Source organism: Coenobita brevimanus, chromosome 53 (assembly GCF_032717465.1).
Source record: "Coenobita brevimanus isolate Jiangsu-jjx chromosome 53, ASM3271746v2, whole genome shotgun sequence".
In the NCBI taxonomy this organism is placed as follows: Eukaryota; Metazoa; Arthropoda; class Malacostraca; order Decapoda; family Coenobitidae; genus Coenobita; species Coenobita brevimanus.
The window spans coordinates 2976329-3000120 of NC_137006.1; the positions used below are offsets into that span (position 1 = coordinate 2976329).

Consider the following 23792-nt stretch of genomic DNA (forward strand, 5'->3'; position numbering starts at 1 on the left):
GTTCCTAAGTTTGGATACACAAGACATTTCCTAATTTTGGACACACCTGAGTTTCTTAAGGCTGAGTTTGGAGATGTCTACATTATCCACAAATATATGTCCCCTGCTGAGCTCCACCAGCCTGAACAGCGCCATGAATATCGAACTCTTGCCAGCTCCTGTACGTCCAATGATGCCAACCTTCTCCGACGCCCCCACCTCAAAGCTCACCTTCCTCAGCGCATAGGGGTTGTGGTCACTGCAGGCATGGTGGGGGAATAGTAACTCAAACATGTGAACTTAACCAGATAAAGATCCCTAACCTCTTTCAATTTAGTTCATGGCCAGGTGTACTCAGACTGGAATACCGATTTGACTATAGTCGCAGACACGACTCTGAGGTTGTTATTATCGTGCCCTGGCAACCTACCGTTCAAAAGTGCATCTGATTTCATATCATATTATACGTGAATCATATTATTAAGCACAAATATATTATACGCGAATATTTTTATACATGAATCACTTACGTCTCATACACGAAAAGGGACGCACTTTGAAATGGTAGGTTGCCAGGGTATGACAATGACAACCTCAGAGTCATGCACTGCAACTACAGCATCAAAAACTTCTTAAATTTCACTCAACCACTATTCTGGACTTAATATGTGGGAATAATCCAGTTCTCTCAGACAGATAAAAGACAGACAGACTCACTGGTATCTAAGGTAGACGTTGTGGAACCGCACGGAGCCATGAGACACCCAGCCGAACGTAGGGAGGATGGCCCCCTCTCTCTTCTCCGGGTGTGCCCCCTCCAGGTACTGGTTGATGCGCTCCACACTGATCAGCTCGCGTTCCGTCTCCGTCAGTGAGGTGACCACGGAGTTGAGGAAATTGTTCACCGTCAGTGCATAGGAGATTACAAGACCCACTAAACCTGTGAGAGGGGTAATTTACTCTATCTATCTGCCTGTACTGTCAATCTATCTATCATTCTACCTGTCCTGTCAATCTATCTATCATTCTACCTGTACTGTCAATCTATCTATCAGTCTGCCTGTTTTATCAATCTGTCTATCAGTCTGCCTGTCCTGTCAATCTATCTATCAGTCTGTCTGTCCTGTCAATCTATCTATCAGTATACTTGTCCTGTCTATCTATCAGTCTGCCTGTCCTGTCAATCTATCAGTCTACTTGTCCTGTCACTCTATCTATCAGTCTCCCTGTCTTGTTAATCTATAAATCAATCTAGTTACCATATTAAGTCTGTTACATTTCTTAACTATGCTTCCCCCAGTATATATCTATCTCTTACCAATCTATCTATCTAGGCATTATCTTGTATATGCCAATTTATCCATTTATCTATTTATACAGTCACTGCAGTAAGTCTATCACATCTATCTAAGCTTCAACCCCATCTACAGTGTCTTGTGGGACAGTCTATGCGGAATTTGTTTACATGGGAACCTCACCCCCATATCACCGGTGTAAAACGAGGGCTGACTAAGAGAGTGTATGTGGGTGAAGAGGGAGGGAGAGGGAGGGGAAGATCGAAGATGAGGTGGAGGGATGGAGTTGAGGTATATGAGGGAGGGGGGAGTGAGCTGGGGGGAGGGCAGTCAAATGGTGGGTGACAGAGTGACTTGGGGGCGTTTTGTCTGCGGCCACCCTTTGCAGGATTAGGGCATTGGGCTATAGATAGATGGAAAACAAGGTCCCACTGTAAATACTATGACTTATTGTACCTGGATCAACACCACCCAGTTGATGTTGTCCCAGTGCAAATATAGCCACGCCGGTCAGCATGCCAAGTCCAATGAGCTGCAGGCGGAGGTTGAGCCACTGAGAGGCAGCCTGGATGTCAAACTGGGCACGCTGACTCACCTCCACCAGGCTGTCTGCTCTGGCAATGAACCTGGGCAAGGAGGAGGAGGAGGAGTAAGATTAAAAAACAGAGAGTGAAAAATAAAGAAAAGAATGAAAAAATATATATATATATAATAATTAATAAATGTTCAAAATTGTTATAAAAATATACGCATAGAGGATACCTGGAGAAAAAGTTGGCTCGTAAAGTACTGCATCTCATTTCAAAAGACAGGGTGTGGTGCTGGCGAAGGAACCCTTCACACAGTGGTACAGAGAGAGCAAGAGAGAGAGAGTGTGTATGGTAACTATAAATGACAGCCATAGTCTTCCTGTTCTCTTTCTTGAGGAAAAAATTAGAATAATAAGAATGCTATCAGGCTGATTTGAAGTTGTACCTGGGGGTAGAAGGGCTGAAAAAGTTTAAGTACCAGTGCTCTTGGCAAAGTTCTCTCATCCCTATCCCTCCTGACTCAACCTATTCACTCTATCCAGCAACTCACCTATGGACAGCTCTCATGCCCCTGATAACAGTGAGCCCCTGGAGAGTCTCGGTAAAGTGTGCGTACAGTGGTGAGAGCGAGGTGGCATGTAGTCGCTTCAGGTCCCTGGACGCACGACGGTAGTACACCTGTACATTGTAGTAGATCAGCCCCAGTGGCAGGTACAGCGTCCATATCCACGGCAGCCCATACATCGTGACTGCAATTGATCCTGTGAGACGGAACTGGGGTTAGTTTTTTTTTTTACTTTTTTATTTTTTTTTTTCATTGCAAGAAAGAAGGAACCAAAGACCTGGAGCCCACAAACTGTTCCTTCCAAGAAAAAAACAAAACAACACAAAAGACAGCCAAATTCAAGAGGGATTATACTCTTCACTGATTACTCCAATATGTTATTCACCATACTGCCTTTACCTTAATCTGGCCCAAATTATCATACCTTGGCAGCTTATTTTACCTCACTCACCAGCAGAAAAAGACAATACTATGGCTGTGTATCCTTTCCATAGCACTTCTTCATGACCAGCATCATATGCTAGTGTTAATGTACTGTTATAAATCAGCATTCAAGAGGAAGATATGGCAGTTTTAGGCCAAGTTACATTAAAAGAATAAAATCATACCTCGCTTTTCAAAGTTTCAACATTGACTGGCTCCAGTTCTTCACAGATAAGTAAACCACCACAATCACAGGGTGGCCCATGTATAAACCTGCTCCTCTACTCCACCGGGCAATTTCTGGAGTGTTGTGGGGATGACCCATTCAGCATTAGTAACACTATTATTAATACTCTACTCTGCAATATCTATTCATTTTCTACTGCTAAACCCGCCCACACCAGTAGACTGGGCCATCCCCACAACACATATCACCAACTGAGTTTCTAGTGGAATGCTCTCTATGGACCACCCTATGCAGTAGGCTATGGTGTGCTGTACAATGAAAATACAGTTTAAACAAGTACAGTACAACATAACATTTTTCCTCTTAACCCCTACACGCCAGGAAGCAGCATATGCCACGGCAATATGGGTGGCTGGGGACCACCGGATGACAGAAGGAGCCACTAATGTATTCCCGGCATCATCTGAACTGGCCTCCATTTGATCTCGTCACCAAAGGGTCAGGAGAGAGTCCTGCCACCACACATGAGTGTGAGTCAGTCTGTCCCGCACCTTTGCCAAGTGTAGAATGTCAGTCTGTCCCGCACCTTTGCCAGGTGTAGAATGATGTCTTCAGGTTCCTCCTTGTCCGATTCCATCCCTGTCGCCCACAGCCCCTTGCATCACCCACCGCTGCCAAGCCTCTTTCCAAGGATACTAGGAAAGGGCTTAGTGATAGTGCCATGGGGCGTGCCTTGGACGCAACTGTGTCTAGTTTATTTTGTAGTGAAACTATCACATTGAAAGCAAAGCCAAAATTGGGGCTCTGAGCATATGCATAAATACATCCTGCCTAGAGCACCAAAAGTTACCCAACTTCATCACATTCTTACTCATTGATGCAACACCTGCACACCTGGAGATGCTTTAATTCACAAGAGGAAGAGCTGGTGGGTAATATGGTCATTAATTTGTTTCCCTAGTTGCTATACTTTTCCAGATATGAAAGACTGAAAACAGGCTATTTTGGGAGAAACGCCTGTTGTGAAAGCACACCCACTTCAAAACAATGCCGGCGCACAGGGGCTAAGGAGTTCCTATATTGGGGCTGACAATGGCACAGCTGAGTTTTTCTATGCATTTGGAGCCAAACCAAGTACCAAAATCTGCTAATTACTCCCCAGCAGTTGCTGGAAGCTGTTTTGAAAAAAAAAAAAAAAAAAAAAAAAAAAAAAAAAAAAATGTAGTAAGACATTGATAGGGTTAGGCATATGACAGAGGAGCTAGTTGGAGAAGAACAAGGGGGATTTAGGAAGGGAAAAGGGTGTGTAGATCAGATATTTGTTCTAAGATGTTTAGTGGAGAAGTATCTAGAGAAGGGAAGGAAAGTGTATGCTGCCTTCATGGACTTGGAGAAAGCTTATGACAGAATAGATAGGCAAGGTATGTGGAAGGTATTAAGAATATATGGAGTGGAGGGGAAATTGTTGAGTGCTGTAAAGAGTATGTACGAGGGAGCTAGGGCTACGGTGCGAGTGGAATGGTGAGTTGAGTGAGTTCTTTGATCTCAATGTGGGACTGAAACAGGGGTGTGTGATGTCTCCATGGCTGTTTAATATATATATGGATGGGGTTGTAAAGGAGGTGCAAGGTAGGGCAGTGGATGTGGGGCTGGCCCTAATGAATGAGGGTGAGATTTGGAAGCTTCCGGTGTTGCTGTTTGCTGATGATACAGTATTGTTGAGTGAAGATGAATGGGAGTTGCAAGGTTTGGTGAATGACTTTGGGACAGTGTGTAGGAGGAGGAAGCTGAAAGTTAATGTAAACAAAAGTAAAGTTATGGTGTTTGAGAGGAATGAAGTAACAGAGTGTGCAGTGAGGTTGGATGGTGAGGATATGGAGAATGTGAGTGCATTCAAGTACTTGGGTAGTGTGATGAGTAAGGATGGAACTTTGGGGGATGAAGTACGTGAAAGGGTACAGCAGGGAAGGAAGGTTGTTGGTACACTGAAAGCAGTGATGAGAAATAGGGAGGTGAGTATGGAAGTTAAGAAGTCACTACATGATAGTATTGTGATCCCTACCCTGACGTATGGAAGCGAGGCGTGGACCTTGCAAGAGGGGAACAAGTCAAGAGTGAGAGCAGTGGAAATGAGTTACTTGAGAGGAGCATGTGGAGTGACATGGAGGGACAGGTTGACGAATGAAGAAGTGAAGGAACGTTGTGGGGTAGATGTGGATGTGGTTGAGAAGATTAGGAGAAATACACTGAGGTGGTTTGGACATGTGGAGAGAATGGAGAATGAAAGACTGACTAAGAGGGTGTATGTAGGTGAGGTGGAGGGAGGAAGAGGGAGGGGTAGACCGAGGATGAGGTGGAGGGATGGAGTTGAGAGGTATATGAGGGAGGGGGGGGGGGTGAGTTGGGGAGAGGGTAGTCAAATGGTGGGTGACAGAGTGACCTGGAGGCGTTTTGTCTGCGGCCACCCTTTGCGGGATTAGGGCGTCGGGCTATAGATAGATAGATAGAAGACTTACAACAATGCAAGCCACAGCCTGGGCTATTTGACTATGTGCAGACACTCAGAAGAAACATCACTGCATGATTGCCTAAGAGTGATGACTGTTTGGATGGATACCAAGCTTGTAGCCACATTTTACTCTCACAATAGTACCTCCCACGGTCCTTGGTAGCTATCCATCTCCTTCCTCACAAAAGACGTACAGTATAATGTAAAATGGTGATGCTCTGGGGTACTACAAAGGGTTTCTAGGGCATTACATGGTTACAGTATGACTTTTTAAGGGTTTCATTACTATCAGAAATTTATTTTTTGTGGGCATACGTGTTGCCTAACCCCGTAAAAAAGACGAGGGCTTGCTATATTTTTCACTGATTGACATACACCCTTTTTACTCATAATCAGCTTAAAATTGTCATTTCTCCATCTTCAATGCTAACCTGTAACAAGAAATTAACATGACAATATGATGCCAATCACGAAGAACAGCTCTGGAATGGATATAGAGCCATAGTACTTCCTCGTGCTGCCAGTGACCAACTTGGAAAAGCCACAAAACAAAAAACTAAGTCAAGTTAAGGAGTATGCTACATTATTAATTTACATATGAAGAAGTGGACGAGAAGAGTGTATATGTGTGAGTTGGGGGGAGACAGAGGGCAGCGGAGGCCTCGGATGAGATGGAGGGATGGAATGGAGAGGTATATGAGAGGGGGGTGTGAGCTGGGAGCAGGGCGGTGAAATGGCGGGGGACAGGACAACGTGGAGGTGACGTGTGTGGCCACCCCGTATGGGATTATGGCGTCTGGCAACAGATAGATAGAAGCTCTCAATCCATTAACAACCCCTATACGCTCACTAATCTGCTCTAATACATTACTCACTAATTTCCCAACAAGTAGCTTATCAATTCAACTATTCATTAACAACCCCCAGACACTCACCAATCAACCCAAACATCTGTGCAAGGAATATGTTCATCTGGAAGGGCAGGGAGTCGTCGATCATAAACATGTCCGTCGAAAACCGGTTCAGTAAGCGTCCAAGTGGGTTGTTGTCAAAGAATGATATTTTGGCCTGTGGGAGGAACATCCAGGAGTTGTAGGAGTTTGGTTGTACAGAACATCACCACCACCACCCAAATGTCTAAACACACTTCATATTTTAATGTCAGGATATAAAAATCACAAGTTATACTGGAGGGCCTCATGTGACTATCCTGCCCGAGGTCCCCCAATGTGTAAGGCCACTGCTGTAGGAAATTTTGATTCTATGGGTGGGTCACAATTTCATACAATGGAAAACTGATCCAGGCAACTGTTCCACATTCTCTGGGTGGGTCGGAGTTCTGTAGTATGGAAAAGTGACCTAGGGAACAATATTAATTTATCTAACCTTATTGTAAGTCTTAATGTAAAAATAAACTATCATTCACATACAGCACAGAACCCAGCAGCCTCTTATGTAGTGATCAGGTAGCTTGAATCCCTATCAACAGAGAAAGACACGTATGAGAGTGGACAAGGTGTTGGAGGCAGCAAGGACTTTGTACACAACCTAACCTACCTTGACCTCATTCAAACTATGTCATTTACCCTAATGCCACTTTTAAGCAAAATTAACCAACCCTAATGCCACTCTTAAGCTAAATTAACCTACCCATACTTCATCTACACTGGCCTACCTCTACCTGAACTCCATGTAACCTACCCTACCCTCCCCCACCTAACCTGGTCTCATATCATGGAACCACAACTTGCACAGCCTCAATGAACCATTCCAGGAAGCCACAAAACAATAGCAATTAACTACTCACATAAAGCACAGCATCCAGTAGCCTTTTATGCAGTGATCGGGCAGCCTGAATTCCTCCGTACGCAAAAAGGAAAGCACGCACAAGGGTGAACAGGGTGTTGGAGGCCGCAAGGACACCGTACACTGTCAGATAGAACTTGGTGCTTGAGTCAGGTCCGGAGTCTACCTCAGGAAGGGTCTGGGCTGCAAGAAACTGTTGAGGAAAAGTTGGTTAAGTTTCCTTTTCCTTCAAGAGTTTGGTAAAAAAAAAAAAAAATTATAATAATCTAATAGTCGTGAGTCATCCATCCATCATCCAATCCTACATTGCCCCATGAGGAGTGTAGGAGCCTGGGGCTAGGCAGTTAGTCCCGACATTTACGATGAGAGTGAATAGAATAAACTAAAAATGCCATTGTACTGTGATCTGAGCCATTCTGAAGGCCCATCCGTGATCAGTGGGCATCTGTGGATTACTCGTCAGTTTAATGGGGCCAGAACAAGCTGTACTGTAAATCTGTAAACAGTGCAAGATGATGCTTCAGGTCATCACATCTACACAAACATATCACATACAATCTCTATTATGTCATGCTTCAGTTCATCACATCTACACAAACATTTCACACACGTTTTCCACTATAATACTCCACTACCACAGGCGCCCAATGACTGTGGTTACCTTCTTGTAAGTGCTCTCAAAATCACACCCACCTACCTGATGTATGGGGTAGGTAGGGGTGAGCCACTTGGGCATGTCGGCAGGGTGTGTAGGTATGATGTGTGGGTCGGAACCAGTGCCACTATCCAGCCACATACTGCCTCCACCACTGCTCATCCCATCCTCCAACACCAGCCCTGGGGTCCTGTTGGGTAGTATGATTAGCTCATTCCCAAAAATGATATGTTCTTGTCAGTGTATATAACATCCTGCCTAGTTGTACCACATGTATGTTTGTATTTACTTATCTTTACTTAATTACTTACACAGAAGAACCCTCTATAAGTAATGGGATAAGACTCGCTAACCCCTCTAGTCCTAAAACCTCTCCTAAGCTGAATAGGTACATTTGGTGTTTGCAGGAATTAAGAACCATCGCTGGATTGAAATGGCTAACCCATGATGTGGTGCATCAAGATTTTCCTACCAACCTGTGGTGTGTGGGGGGTCCTGACATTACAAAAAATGAGTACTTCCTAGATGCGAAAAAGAATCAAGCATGGATTGTCTAATATAAAGTCAATCTTTGTCACAGTCTGATCACTTTGCAACAAGGTTCAAGGGTTTCTTCTGTCAAAATGCAATACATAAATATATTTCATAATATATATATATATATATATATCACAAGTTTTTAGCATGATGGGAAAAAAGACCATAGTCTAGAGTACGGGGAATAAAGCTTTAGATTAATATTCTACCTACATCAGTCTACAGAGCACGCGTAAAAGATGAGATGAGAAAGTGACTGATATAAACTCCCAATTTCAGGCCATAATCTACTTCAAATCAACAGTGCCACCTATGAACACCAAGCTTTCATATAAATACTTATGTATGATGTGGTTTATGGTTCTCTGAATGCAGGTGACATCTGTTTTTAACTGACTGTTGCTGTTATCATGCAATTTAATCAAATTAGGAAGGTAAGGGTAGCAACAGGCAGACCCCCCTACCCCCCCCCCAAATAAAAAGACCTGGGAAAAGATCATAGTACCCCCAGGGTTAAGGGACAGAATAGGGAGGCTGCTGGAGATCAAGCAGCATGGAGAGCAATCATTGGGTGACCAAGGCCAATGCATGCCAGCAAGTTGGAACCTTTATAAACAAAGCAAAAACCAAATGAAGCCAAGGAGAGCCCTCTCACACTGAAGGGTCTACTAAGGCTAAATCTATCCTCTCCACTTCAAAGAATCTACCAGCTACACTGCAATTTTCAATTAGGAAAGCCCTTTCTTACTGAAGTGGTTTATGAAGACTATACGGTATTTATCTTCACTCCAAAGTCTATCTTAGGCTACATATAATCATCAGTAGACAGCAGGAATATGATGGAAAATACATTCAAACTCAGAGGTTAATCCCTTCAATCAAATGATGCATTTTCAGTTTATTACAATAACCTGTGGACTATTCTGTTCATATGCTGCAAAGGTCATATACAGCATCATTTACCACTTCACCACTATGAAGCTTTTCTAAGCTGAACAGAATCATCTGGAGGTAGCAAGAATTAAGCATAAAAATACACCACTGGAGTGAAAGGGTTCAAGAAATAGTCTGCTGACTTGGGAGGGGGGATGATCCGAGGCTGAGACATGAAACAATACAATAAATGACTATGATTAAAACATACATTTCTATCATTTATAGGACAAACTTACAGATTATAAAAACATGCCAATTAATAACATTACACCATCATAAATGAGACAGCTATAGACTGTTTACATTAATGTGAAAGTGTGTCACACACAGGGCTGCTGGGCCTCAGGGAATGTTTATACCCTTAATCAGACATAATAATAATAATTTAAAAAAAAAGTGAAAATGAAAATAAATGATAATCTTTTAAAACATCCATACTATGTATCAATGATAGGTTGTTGTTGTTGATCAACCCAGTCTGGCTGAGCAGACCCATTAACCACATGCAAGCAACTGCCCCTGCAGAGCTGTCCTGTGCAGTGAACTGATGTTCCCATGCAGCCGACAGCACCTCACCAGTGCAAAGCACGTGGAGAAGTGTGGATGTTTGGTTCACGGATGGATGCTCAAGTATTTGCATCTCTCCACCCAGGTAACAGGGGCACCGCAGCAGGCTCCACTTGACTCCATAATCTGGTTTTATGAATACCACCTAATGCTGTAAATGGCTCATCAGCTACAGGAATTAATCATGCTTGTCGCTTAGTGCACAGCCACCTGAAGTGGAAGGAAGTGATAAAATGTGACAGGAAGGGAGGAGAGCTGACACAGAATGAAAAAGGGGAAGGAACAGGCAGCACTACACCATGAGTGGATGACAGTCACCACCAACATCCACCTCAATGATAGGTAGAAACTGTACATAAATAGACAAATACAGGTAAATGGTGTACATGTGGGTACAGCTAACTTACCCATTACTTGCAGTGGCATGTGACACCCAATAAGCCAGCCACATGTCGGTGAGATTTCGTGAGGTTTGCATCAGTACGAATGAGGCGAAAATGCCCAGTGAAAGTGCCATCCCAATAGCACTCCCATACGTCCATAGAACACTGAGACTCACTTCACCATACGCACGCTCCTCATCACTGCTCATCTGTGGATGAGATAATGAGGTAACCTATACTGTACCTTGGTCAACATTTCCATCCTTTTGCAGCTTGTCACACAGCTCAAAGGCACAAAACAAAAATGCTATGGCTCTACTGTATAACCTACATCCTTTCCATGGCACTTCTTTATGAGTAGAAACATATCCTAATAGTTAACTGTTACAACTCAGCATTCACGAAGGGAAGATGGCAATTTTAGGTCAAGTTAGAGTAAAAGGAGTATAGCATAACAATCATAATAACTATTTCATCCAAAGAACATAGTTACAACTAGAAGGATATTTATGTGCTGCATGTGTATTATGATGCTCCAGATTATTTGTTAACAGATGAAGGTTATATTGTATACTGATATTACTGATCATTCATTCATTCATCATCCAATCCTGTGTTGCCCCATGAGGAGTGTAGGACCCAGGGCTAGGCAAGTTGGTCCTGACATTTAACCCACTGTGTGCCGGCCAACTTCGGACCGTCATGGAGCCTTGGTGCAAGCCAATTTTCTTTTTTTTTTTTCTAGATAGGTTAGGAACGATGAGGAAACATGGTACTCACAGAAGCCTAAATGGTCGATTTTGAGGTCCACTTGTTCTCGGCCATCAGCTTAAATGTTTGGCCCAAAGTTGAGGTAGAAGGTTCGTGTTTTCTTCTAAGGTAACTATCTCAAATGACCAGGAACACTCTCAGGAGGTACAAAGATGATGTGGGAACTGTCCCCAAGCATAATGATGTGCAGGGGTGCATCACGACATGCAAGTGAGTGGCATTTCTCAGGTAAATGTTCGTAATTTCGGAGTTAGTATTTTACGTGTAAAAAAGTGTTTGCATAGCCTTGATCAGCATCATCATCAACTGGTGAATCACTTTCACCATCAATGGGGACCATCAGAAAATTGTCAATATCATGTTCAGAAAGACCTCGGTGCAACATGATGTTCACTCACTCACAATCAAAGTAAGACTGAGGAGACGGCTACCCATATGGCCTGATGGAGGTGTGGGTGAGTCACAAGTCGGTACCAGCCCTTCAGTGGTGAAGAACTATGTTTACCAAAAATCTCCCGCCAAATTTGAATTTTCCATTTTTGGCGACTTTTTCAATTGCAGACCATGTATTTACAGCTGTGGCAATTTGTGCACACACATGGCAGACCGTATATCTATGACTGTGGCAGACGGCAGGTTGAGGTGAGAGTGACCAGCCTCACTCATCCCTGAGTGGCATTACATGAGCAAAAAAAAACAACCATCCCTTGGATATAAACCTCCACTGGCTCAATCCAATTGGAGTGCCTTAATTACCCACTAAACCACCAGGCACCATAACTTGGTTACATGATTACCTTCCAGCATAGTACATTGTTTCCTGGTGTACAGGAAACTATTTGGCTTGTCACTCAGTGTAGAGTCATCCGTAGACAAAAGGAAGAGGAAAGAATGAAGAAAAGAAAGACAGAAGAGGAAGGAAGGAAAGGAGGAGGGAAGGAAGGAAAAGGCAGGGTCCCGAGACCAGCACTACATTGAGCGAGTGGATGCTGAGCACCCCCACCTACCCCGAAGACAATACATAATATCATTATACACGGTTTTAATAATAATGACAAAAAATAGTAATAGTAATAATAGTAATATTATTTAAAAATCATTATCATAATTTAGTACAGTAGAAGCTGCAACTCAACATTCAGGATGGGGAGATGGCAATTTTAGGTCAATTTAGAGGAGTATAGTATGGTATAAATGCAACTGTAGCCTCAGTTTCATCTGAAACATTAACCTGGCAGACTGTAGGCTGAAGCTGTCCTCCTCCTGCAGTCCATCATCCTCCTTTTGGGGTCCAGGGAGTCAAGGGACATTTGCATAACCAGGCCGTGGTGCCACATGATTATACTGGTGCCAAAACGAGGTCAAACAAGGTGACCTCAGGGATAAAGGTCTGGACAGAGGGGCTGATAGAGATGGAATAGTATGGAAAGCCACCATTAGGTGACCAAGACTGACATATACAAGCATATTAAAGTCTTCATAAATGAAATAAAGAAATGATGGACTTCCTCTCAAGCACCTAAGGTTCCACAAGATGGAGTGATGTGTGATCATTTGTAAAGCCATCATTAAGCACAATATGACAAGTTCTCCTGCTTGTAAAGTCTGTCTCTGTCTTTAATTTCTACATCACTATACAGCGTTAGCAGTGATAGTGGATCATGTCCATCTGGTGGCACCGATATGACTGGACAGCTCCACTGTCCGGTTACACAAACATTCCTCAGTTCCCTCCCTATCCCTCAGAAGGACTGTTTACTGAAGGAGGGGGAACTCAGCTGCCTGCATTCAACTAGGTTCACATTTCAGATGAACCTGGGACAATGACAACCACTATTACTACTGCTATCTAAATGTATATTCTTTGTTCAACTACTGGAGGAAACAGCAGGTAGGAAATAGTATCGTTGCTGAAGCAGGGGGAGTGGCTCACAATGTACTAGAGGCCACAGCAGTGTATACATGTAAGTGAAGTGAGCAAAAAAAATCAGTGTATGGCACTGCAGTCAACATGTTTCTTCCCAATGGAACTTCAGTACTACGGCATGGTTGCGTGCATTTCATTGAACCACGAGAAAAGAATGACACGCTTTGTTCCTACTGTCTTTTTACTCTGAACTTCCTAAAATTGGCATCTCTCCAAGTTCCATGCTGAGTGATAACAACTGATTATTACCAGAACATAATGATAGTAAAAAAGAAGTGCCACAAAAAAGGGTGTAGAGTTGCAGACATTTCTCCTTATTCTGCCACTGAACTGTGTGAAATAAGATGTACAAGGGCACAAAACTGGGCCACGGCGATAACAGTATTGTCAAATTAACCCACGAACCTGACTACATATGGCCATCAACTCTACCGAAGTGAGTTTGGGATCTGTTACAACAAATGCACTACAGAGCAGTTAAAGAAATAAATGTAACAATGCAATCCAATTGAGCCTACTGAAACCACCCAAATCTACATTAATCTAAACCAATAAAACCTAATCCAATCCCATCAGAACCTGACTCATAAAAATTATGTTCAGTACATAGTAGTTACAACCATACATGATGTGTGTGGTCGGTGGTCTTGTGTGTGGTTGCTAACACATCCAAGGACATCTTGCGACTTCTGGCCCCGGGGCTGCCCCCACCAATGGCCCCAACACCCCCCACTGCCTCAACACCAGCATCATCCCACCAATCTCCAGACAGCTCCTCCCCAGGCGACACCAGACTCGGGAGGATGGCATCTGGTGGACCTGTACAGATTGAGTTGTACGTGATAATTAAAGCCATATATCAAAAGTTTTATTTTGCTTATGCAAGGAGAAGCACACAATAAGAGTTGTATGGGAGACTAATAGCCATACACTGAACTCATCCGGCTACCACAAGGCCCTGCAAGTATTACAGCTGTACATGAGGATTATAGCCATATATCAGAATGTTGTTTGGGTACTGTGGCGATACAGTTGCTCTGGCCTAACTTCAACCTTCCTCAGGTTTTACTAAAGGTGGAACTTGCATGAAATAATGAAAGGGAGAGACAGAACTTACTGTATAAGTCACGGGAGGAAGGAAAGGGGAATTACTGATCACTTTCATGTAGGTTATCATCATTCAAGCTGTAATTTTATTTACTTCTCTTTTGTGGGACATGACGTAAAGGATTTGGCATCTAATCAACTAATAGGAGAGATGAATATAGTAGAAATCTAGGTATCCATTCAATGTACCTTTTTTTTATATTACTTTTTTTGTTACTTTGATACCTAGTAGAATATGATAGCATGGAGAGGGAAATTAAGAAGCAAGGATAAAAGGAGGCAAAATGTCAGGGAAGGAAATGGAACAGAGGGGAGGGGAGAAGAGAAGAGAAGGGAAAGAAAGAGGCATGAGAAATGAGAAAAGGGTAAAGGTTAAAGAATGGAGTGAATGAAAGGGGGGAAAGAAAGGAAAGAGGAGAGGAGAAAAGAGAAATGGAATGAAAAAGAGAAAGAGGAGGAAGAAGGAAAGAAGAGGGAAAAGGCATGAGGAGAGAGGAGAAAAGAGAAGTGGAAAGAAAAAGAGAAATGGAGAGAAGAGAAAGAAGGAAAGAAGGGAGAAAAGGCATGAGGACAGAAGAGCTGAATGAAGGAATGAGGAGAGAAAAGGCATAGAGAGAGAAAAAAATTAGATAACTCTTTACCTACCCTGATTTTCAATAGTGCCATTCTTGACACAAATGACCCAATCGGCACGTGTCAGAAGGGAGATGGAACTGGTGGTTAAGATAACAGTCCGGCCAGTCAGGAGTCCATGTACACAGTGTTGCATGATGTGTCGTGCCACGGGACCGTCAACGCTGGATAGCACATCATCTAGGAGGTATATGCTCTTGTTCTGTGGAGTTAGAGTTAGAGTTGAGAGGGAGAGAGAGTGAGAGATGTAAAGAACAGATGATATTTATCATTCATTCATTCATCATCTAACCCAGTGTTGCCCCACGAGGAGCATAGTAGCCCAGGGCTGGGCAAGTTGGCCTTGACATTTAAGATCAGTGACCAGCCTCACTCATCCTCGAGAGGCATTACATGAGCAATAAACCCTAACCACTCCTTGGATATACACCTGCACCAGCTCCATCTGGATGGAATGCCTTAATTATCTACTAAACCACCAGGTGCCATGATTTGGTTATATGGTTACCACCCTGCATAGTAAATGGTTACGTGTTAAACAAAAATACAACAAAGAATGCATTTAAAATCTTTATCTCAACCCTATTTCCCATCTAAAGTACTATGGCCTCTAGCATCACAGAAATTAAACCTCTCCACACCATGTGAAAGAGAACAAGTTGCTATAATGATGAAACTACTAGTGATAATGACTGACTACCATTCAATGCATCTAGCTATCTATAGCCAGATGACAATCTCATAAGGGGTGGCCACAAACAAATCATGTCGTCCTGTCCTCCTTCAAAACCATGAAAATGATAAGTGACAAAGTAATACTGGTAAAGATGATGCTACTGTAATAATGATTTAAAGACCATGACAATGCCAGTATGATAATTGAGATAATAATGAATATATAAAACAATGATAAAAATGGTGCATGGAGTCAATCACAGCACCTGGTATACAGCACGAGCCAGAGCCACCCGGGCCTTCTGTCCTCCACTCAGCGCTGCCCCATTTTCACCACAGGGTGTGTTGTCTTTGTGTGGCATCCCAGCAAGGTCCTCATCTAATGCACATGCCCACAGCACCTTCCTGAAATGTGGGGGAGAGAGAAATCCTGTGACACTGGGGTTTTTGCACAGGTTATGACAATACTATTCCATTCCAAATTAGAATTATACTTAGCTATGACTTGCATCCTTCCACAGCTGAAAATAATCCCTCACCCTAACTCCACCACCTGCAAAAAAAAAAAAAAAAAAAAAAAAAAAAAAAAAAAAGGAATTATAGCAGTGATCTCTCCCTTTCCAGATGACTCACAGACAAGCCAAATGGTTTCCAGTAACCCAAGAAACCATTCAGTGAAGCAGGTGATTACCATATAACCAAATAATGCCAGGTGGTGTAGGGGGTTAGGGCACTCTGACTAGATGGAGCCTGTAGGGGATTTCAGCTGAGAAGCAGCAGGGGTTTATTGCTCACATCAATGCCATCCAGGGGCAAGAGATGCTGGTCAACGCTGCCTTAAATGTCAGGACTGAGTAGCACAGCCCTGAGCCCCTATGCTCCTGATGGGGGTAAATGAGGATCAGATGATGGATGGATGGTTAATGATTACATAATAGACAGTTAAGGTCATATTCTAAGCTGCAATGGAGGTTTTATAACAACCAATGGCAACTCCATCACCACTACGCAGTTCAATATGGAAATACAGTCCAAATAAAATCAAAGATAGAATTCCAAATATACTGAGGCGGGGTGAAGCAGGATGTGGCAGGGGGATAATAAGTTGGTTATGTAAGTAATCCCTCAATTATCCAGACGTCCCCTATCCAAACAATCCATTATCTACTGTAGACACTGTGATCTGGCTGTTCTAAACCACTGATCGTACATTTTTCCATTTTATCCAGACAAAATGGTTGCATCCAGGTGGAAATTATGGCTGAGCAAATATTTCCTCACCTGGCAGGGCTCCCCCCCCCCCCCACTGGAGGGCATGGCCCTGCAGTTGTGACTGCTTGTCTTTGGCTGATGGCCCTGCTTGACCATGGTAACTGCATGACTGGTTTATAGGTCTGCTTGACCAGAGTAGTGTAAAACACCAGGAATAAGTGTTGTACAGTGTACTGTAGTGGCCTGTTACAATGGCTTACAAAGTTAGGGTATGTACAAAGGAGGACCAGGGAGAAGTCCATTATCCCAACGGATCCACTATCCACACATGCCTTTCGCTCTATTACATCAGATAATTGAGGAATTACTGTAATATGGCTGATTTAAATGTTCCTGCAGCAGGTTTGAGACAGACTGAAAGAAAGACATAGACACAGACAGATACAGTATATAGACAAACAGGTAAGGGTGTCAGGATGAAATAGGGATAGTATATTTCAGCAAGAGAAAAGCTGATTTAAGTGTACATGTGGCAAGTTAGTGTCAGGAACGTATACAGATAAGACAGGTTGATAGACAGACAGACAGATGAACAGGGTGAGGAAAGATGAGGCAGTTAAGGTAGGCTTAGATATGAATAAGGCTGGTTAAAGTGTATCAGTAAAAAGTTATGGTCAGACAGATCGATAAACACACACACAGCTACAGACACATGGTAGATTTAGACAAGACTATAGCTGGTTAAAGTGGTAGATTTAGACAAGACTATGGCTGGTTAAAGTGGCAGATTTAGAGAAGAATATGGCTGATTAAAGTGGTAGATTTAGACAAGACTATGGTTGGTTAAAGTGTACCTGTAGCGAGTGATGTCCAGACTGCTGCCAAAGAGAATGTTGTCCTGGATGGAGCCATTCTGTATCCAGGGCTGCTGCGTGGCCAACCCAAAACCTGGTACATGAAAGAAAGCAGCTCCAGCTTCATCATTCCAGTCCAAAGGATGCCCATTTTAAAATACTGTATTCTTGCTGGTACTAATCACAGTACTCAACTAAGAAGGCCTCTCATAGTGAAAGAGTTTAGTAAGGCCATATCTTACTCTTCCAGTGTGAGAAGTTTATCTTAAGCTGAATAAAATCATCATGAGATGGCAAGAATAGAATGAAAAGATAATCCCAGCTCAGAAGCAGAGCAACCAGAGCCGTAACCTAGTTAATTTATTATCTGTAGTCCAAAACCATATCACCTCTATTCAGAAGTACATCCTCAATATTACAAACAGTACTATATCAACAACTGCTGTGCAGAAACCTCATATGTTGATTAATAAGACAAAACTGAATTTAAAATATGGTGACCGATTATTGCAGCACTACAATGCTCAATGCAGTGTGTAGATTTGGGGGAGGAGGAGGGATCTTTACTCAGGTGATGGATGGTTTCACAAGTGTTACTGCTGCTTGTCATTTTTTGCAAGCCAAATATTTCTGAATGTGCGGTATTTTTCATATGCTGTAAAAAGTTCCTTCTTCGTGATGTACTGGTAAAAGTGGGCATATGCAAACATGACAATGGACTGGAGAATATTTTTACGCTTTATATCCACCATTTCACAATATATGAAACAAGAATTTAAGCGTTTTTTTTTTTTTTTTTAAATCAAGTGTATAGTTAATCAAATAAATACTGCACGAGAGGTTCAATGATATCCTGAATGCTCATCAATGTTCATGATTCTCTGAGGTGACTAATTTAACAGGACTTGAATACAAATAAACAATACAAATAAACAGACACTACTGACTAGGAAATAACAAGTAAGAGATACATATGGTATCATTACAAATCCAAGCTCATTAACATAAAGTGGATTCATCTGGGATTTTGCAGCAGCCATTGTCTGTTTTGTACAAAGTTTGCATATACACTTTTTTTCATCAATTGTGCATCAAATAACAAAGGGAGGAGAAGCAAGACATTGGGGCAACTGTACACTATGTGCACCATCACCCCACGCCATACACCACACAGCATCTCAAATGTACACACACACATGAGAGAGAGAGAGAGAGAGAGAGAGTCTAAAGAAGAAAGAAAAAGATACTAGAGAGAGAGAGAGAGAGAGAGAGAGAGACTAAAGAAGAAAGAAAAAGATACTAGAGAGAGAGAGAGAGAGAGATACTGTAAGTCCCTTAACCCCTTGCATTCCATGATCTACAGTATACAGGGTGACCTACGTATAATACTCCACTTCCACTCTGCCAGGCCATTTCTTGTGTGTTGCAGGAACAGCTCAGTCAGCATTACCAGTGTCTACCCTGCATCATTTACTCATTACCTATTCCTACTGCCACACCCATGCCCACACCAGCAGACTGAAGTTATCTATGTAATACACAGGAATATGGCAGAGGATTTTTATACTCTTTTTAAATTTTCATGCTGAGCTGTCATAATGAATTAAAAGTAGACTATGATGCTAGTCATGAAGAAGTGTTAGGGAAATAATGTACAGCCAGGATTGTCTTTCTGCCACTGCACTATGAAGCTAGTCACAAAGATGTGCTACAGAAAGGATGCAGAGTTGCATCATTATCTTTTTCTGCCACTGAGCTACAAGAAATAAGCTGAAAAAGAATGAAAATCTGTGCCAAGTTAAGGTGAGGGCACTGTTCCTCCAAGTGGCAGTGGCTGTGACCCCAGGCTCGTCTGGATGTGACATGCAAGAAACTATACTCATTTTACTCTGACTTGTTTAAGATTTTCATCCTTTTGAAGCTTATTTCACATAGATCAGTGGCAAAAAAGGATGATACAGCAATTCATCCCTTCCATACCACTCTTTGTGACTAGCATCATATTCTAGGGTTAATCTACTGTTAGGACTCAGCATCAGGATAGACGGCAATTTTAGGCCAGGCTTGTGTGAAGGGTATCATTCTACACCCCATTATCCTCCTTTTAGCAGGTTGGGGAGAAGAGGTTAATGGAAGTGCATCCAGGCAGGTTGTACGTCCAAGAGTACTGAAACCACCGTTGTACCTTTCCAACCCTCTAACTCACCAGTGTGAAGCGACGCCACAGCCACAATTCCTCGACACTTGGTCATCTCACCCAGGATGGCATTGAGAAGTGAAGTTTTACCCGACCCAACCTTACCCACGATGCCCACCACCTGACCCTAGAAAGAGAATATCAAACTAAAACAAACAGTCTTAACCCCTGAGCTGCAGTGACCCTAAACATTTCCTATATCTGTGGTGTGGGAAAATCGTTAAAAAAAATTGCGTTTTCATCATGTGTTTTGACCCACGTATACCTAACCAAACATAACATTTTAGTCAAAGTTTACACTCCACACTGATGAATCACGACCCACTCATCAAGCACAAGCAAGCAGTAGGCATGAAAAATGACCAAAAAGCTCACAATATATCACGTGGTTCTTCCGGAATATGCGATGCAGTTTACCGATTGGCATTTCCAGAATGCTATACACAGCCGAGGGGTTAATCCCAGAAAGGGTGGCCACAAATGAAACACCTCCATGTCATCTTGTTCTCTGCCATCAATAAACCCTCTATCCAAATTATATCCTCCACCCTCTTTCATGTACTGTTCAATCCCATCCCTCCTTCTCATTCTTGGTCTCTATCTCCCCTCACCACCTCCACCTCACCCACATACACTCTCCAAGTCAGTCTCTCCACATGGGCGAAGCATCTCAAAGTGCTTCCCCTAATGCTCTCCAGCACATTCACATCAACACTGCTCCACTTCCTCATTTACCCATCACTCAAACAGATTATCACCATGGGGTAGTGATAATTTCCCAACTGTTTCCAGCAACAGTTGGGAAGTAATTACACTCAAACCTCAATTTAAGGGCCTAAATGGGGAATCAACTTGTCTTTTACTTGAAAATGTCCGTTGTTTTACCACATATAAAGACAATGTTGTTATGAAATGCAATGACTGTTTCACTTATCTTTCTTATTTATATGATTATGAATATTATTTCACAGGTACTGTATAAACAAACATACAATATTAAAGTTTCAAGCAGCGGACTTTTTGAATGGTCCTGTCCGTTTGTTAGGTAGAACATGGAGTCCCTTAACCTGCGGCATCCCGTCGACGTGAATTAACGTCCACATGTTTTGTCACTGCCAATCCCGTCGACGTACATAAACGGGAATCAATTGCAAGGTCTCTAATTTGCACAATTTTCAATTTTTGAGTGATTTTTGGTACGTATACACATGACACCTTCCTCAACTAGATGCCAGGCAGGGACAATGCCTTACCCAGCATGACCTCCTCCCCCCTGCATACCATTGTCTCAGCAATTCACCTGTTATCAGTGACCTGGCCAGTATAGCCATGTCATGCCACGGTACGAAATTCAGGGCCAGAGTGATTCCCCAATCAATGACAATGTGGAGGACAAAGTTTACATAGCATTAGAGGAAGAAACAGTTAGAAATGATGATCAGGTAATGTGGCAAAAGAAGGTCAGGTATGGTGATGAGTTAGTGAGTGAAACAATGCTTATAATGCCTATATTACTGTTTGAAAACCAATATACTCTTGTACTACATATAAATTCGTACCAAATAAATAAATAAATACTGTTTATGAGTGGTGTGAAATAGTTACCCTCCCATAGAAGTCGTTATCTTTGGTGCCAGCCTGATAGAAAACCCAGCAAGGTAAGGAGGTACTGCTACCTGGATCGAGTATTTTAAACCTCAGGTGAGCGATTTCTCTATGAATTTTCGATGTTTCTCACCAAAAGCGGAGGTTTGAGCGAGAAAAAAAAAAAAAAAAAAAAAAAAAAAAAAAACTGGTCGGGATTGGGGGGTCAGTGGTGAAAAAGTGGTCGGGATGGGGTGGGTTAAATCCAAAATCCCTTAAATGGAGGTTTGAGTGTATTTGGTTTTGGCACTTGATTTTGTTTCTAGTTCACAGGAAGCATCACCTGTGACATTGCCAGCCTTAATATGTGGATTTCTTTACAGGATGCATGGCAATATTTCATTTCATTTCAATGGGTAAGATGAGGTTGTGTGAATGGCATGGCCAGTGGAATAGGCCTAACATTATGCAGTACACACACTCAAATCCTTAAGGCTCAAGTCCAAAGACTTTACAGAAAATTGAATTTTTTTTTTTTTTTTTTTTTTTTTTTTTAAAAAAAAAAAAAAAAAAAAACCTCCAATACCATGAACAGTAAATGCAATGAGGTACTTTGTATCAGTGTATTTCATGTGTTGTTATACAGTCCTTGTCCACAAATAAACTTCTGACTCATTTATGCACTGACTGTGTGAGGACAAATTATATCACCTTCCTATTACATGATTATTATCATTATTTTTTTTATATATTATTTTTTGAAAGCGAAGGTTCTTGGAAACCAAATTACTGGGTTTGGGAAGTGGTGCTGTATTAAGGTGCAAATGCTTATCCTGTAAAGACAATATCATTATGCAGTGAATTGGGTGATTTGGTAACATCTTCCTTAGCAATGTACTCAGCACATTACACCTCAACATGTTCTTATATGTTTTTTATTCAATGTTACTATTAAAACATCAAAGAGAATATTATGGTGTAATATGTAAACTAAACAGCTGCAGAAGAGATATTATGACCTCAACCCCATGAGTTAAAGCAGCCAGGAACACTGCCTGCGTATGGTATATGCTGTGGGATCATAATGTGTACATTGTGGTATGGTCCTTTTTCATAATTTGCATTTATCTTACAAAATCTGCTTCAAACTAACACACACTTAAGAGTACCACCACACTCCATCACTGTATTGCATATCCTATACCACTGAGTTTTACTATTACTGTACTGGTTTACACACAATAGTACTGTACTGCACACGTACTCATTACTTGAGTATTGTGAAGACACACACACACACAACTGCAGCAGTACTGTGCATTAACACAAAAACACACTACTCTGGTATATTCTATCTATCTATATACCTAGGCTGCTTCCCCCAAGGAAAGGGAGGTAGCCGAGACACGACGACACACTCCCCATTTACTCATCCATTCAAACACATTCATTCGCATCTTAGCCCCAAAGGGGAGAACAGACAGATCCTCACCGCACCACACCACACAAGGGTCAACTGCGCAATGAAATCAGTGACATCTGCAGGCCACCATACCCAATAATTACAGTTTCTCTCTCTCTCTCTGTCTCTCACAAACCTACATGTAGTATCTGTAGGTTGATATTGCGAAGTGTTGGCAATACAGGCAGATCCTCCCCTTCAAGACTATCCTGTGGTGAATCACTGAGGAGTGGCACCATTCCCTCTCTTCTTCTCCACCCTCCTTCCGCTCCCTCCACCTTTACCCCATCATCATCCCCATCCCCTTCCTGCTCCGGTACTGCCACGTCGTTCCAGGTGAAGGCAGCGTTGGTGATGAGGGTCTGGAGTTCTGAGTCACGCTGAGACATCTCCGGCACCACAGTATAGTAATTCAGAAGGTCTTGGTCATGCAGCTGTGTGGATGAGAAGGCAGTCTGATGTAACTGAATGCCAGTCACAAAACTTTATGGAGGCAAAAATGATATACCTTTTGAGTCATCTATATCTCACAATACAAAAGCCTGACCCCACACACATTCAAGCATTCCCATCCACACATATACACACACTCAGGGAAAAAAGTTTGCCTTCTGATCCACTGTGTCTACTTCACACACAAGGCACATCTGTCACTCTCCTCCCTGATGCATCACATCATTACTTAGGACTGAGAAATATACCAAACCTCTTTCAGCTTAGAATTATTTGTCACAAGATGAAAATGAGAAGTACAACAGTGGGTGTAAAGTGCACTCACTAGTTTTGTGCCTAATTGGTACCACAATCGCATTGTGAAACTATGTTTTGAGTCATGCGTACACTTTGCACGTAATGTGGTCATTGGTTCTGGAGTTAGCCACCTCATTCCCCCTTATTTACCCATTAATGACACAATACCCCTACTACAAATTACATACAGTTAATCGGACATAAATTATATTACTGAATCATAATAATAATAATGACTTTACTTACAC

General features: G+C 42.3%; 1 protein-coding gene across 1 annotated transcript in view; it reads right to left on the minus strand.

Annotated features, from left to right (window-relative positions):
• Positions 1–23792, minus strand: part of LOC145400709 (ATP-binding cassette sub-family C member 10) — a 43194-nt gene that overhangs the window by 2565 nt on the left and 16837 nt on the right. Inside the window, exons 12-25 of the mRNA XM_080273145.1 lie at positions 22935–23228; positions 19758–19875; positions 17552–17645; positions 15752–15890; positions 14823–15012; positions 13696–13889; positions 10397–10581; positions 7992–8139; positions 7296–7487; positions 6424–6556; positions 2355–2565; positions 1731–1900; positions 697–919; positions 47–238 (exon numbers count right to left, since the gene is read on the minus strand). Coding sequence (XP_080129271.1) covers positions 47–238; positions 697–919; positions 1731–1900; positions 2355–2565; positions 6424–6556; positions 7296–7487; positions 7992–8139; positions 10397–10581; positions 13696–13889; positions 14823–15012; positions 15752–15890; positions 17552–17645; positions 19758–19875; positions 22935–23228 — 2483 coding nt within the window. The remainder of the gene's footprint in view (positions 1–46; positions 239–696; positions 920–1730; positions 1901–2354; positions 2566–6423; positions 6557–7295; positions 7488–7991; positions 8140–10396; positions 10582–13695; positions 13890–14822; positions 15013–15751; positions 15891–17551; positions 17646–19757; positions 19876–22934; positions 23229–23792) is intronic.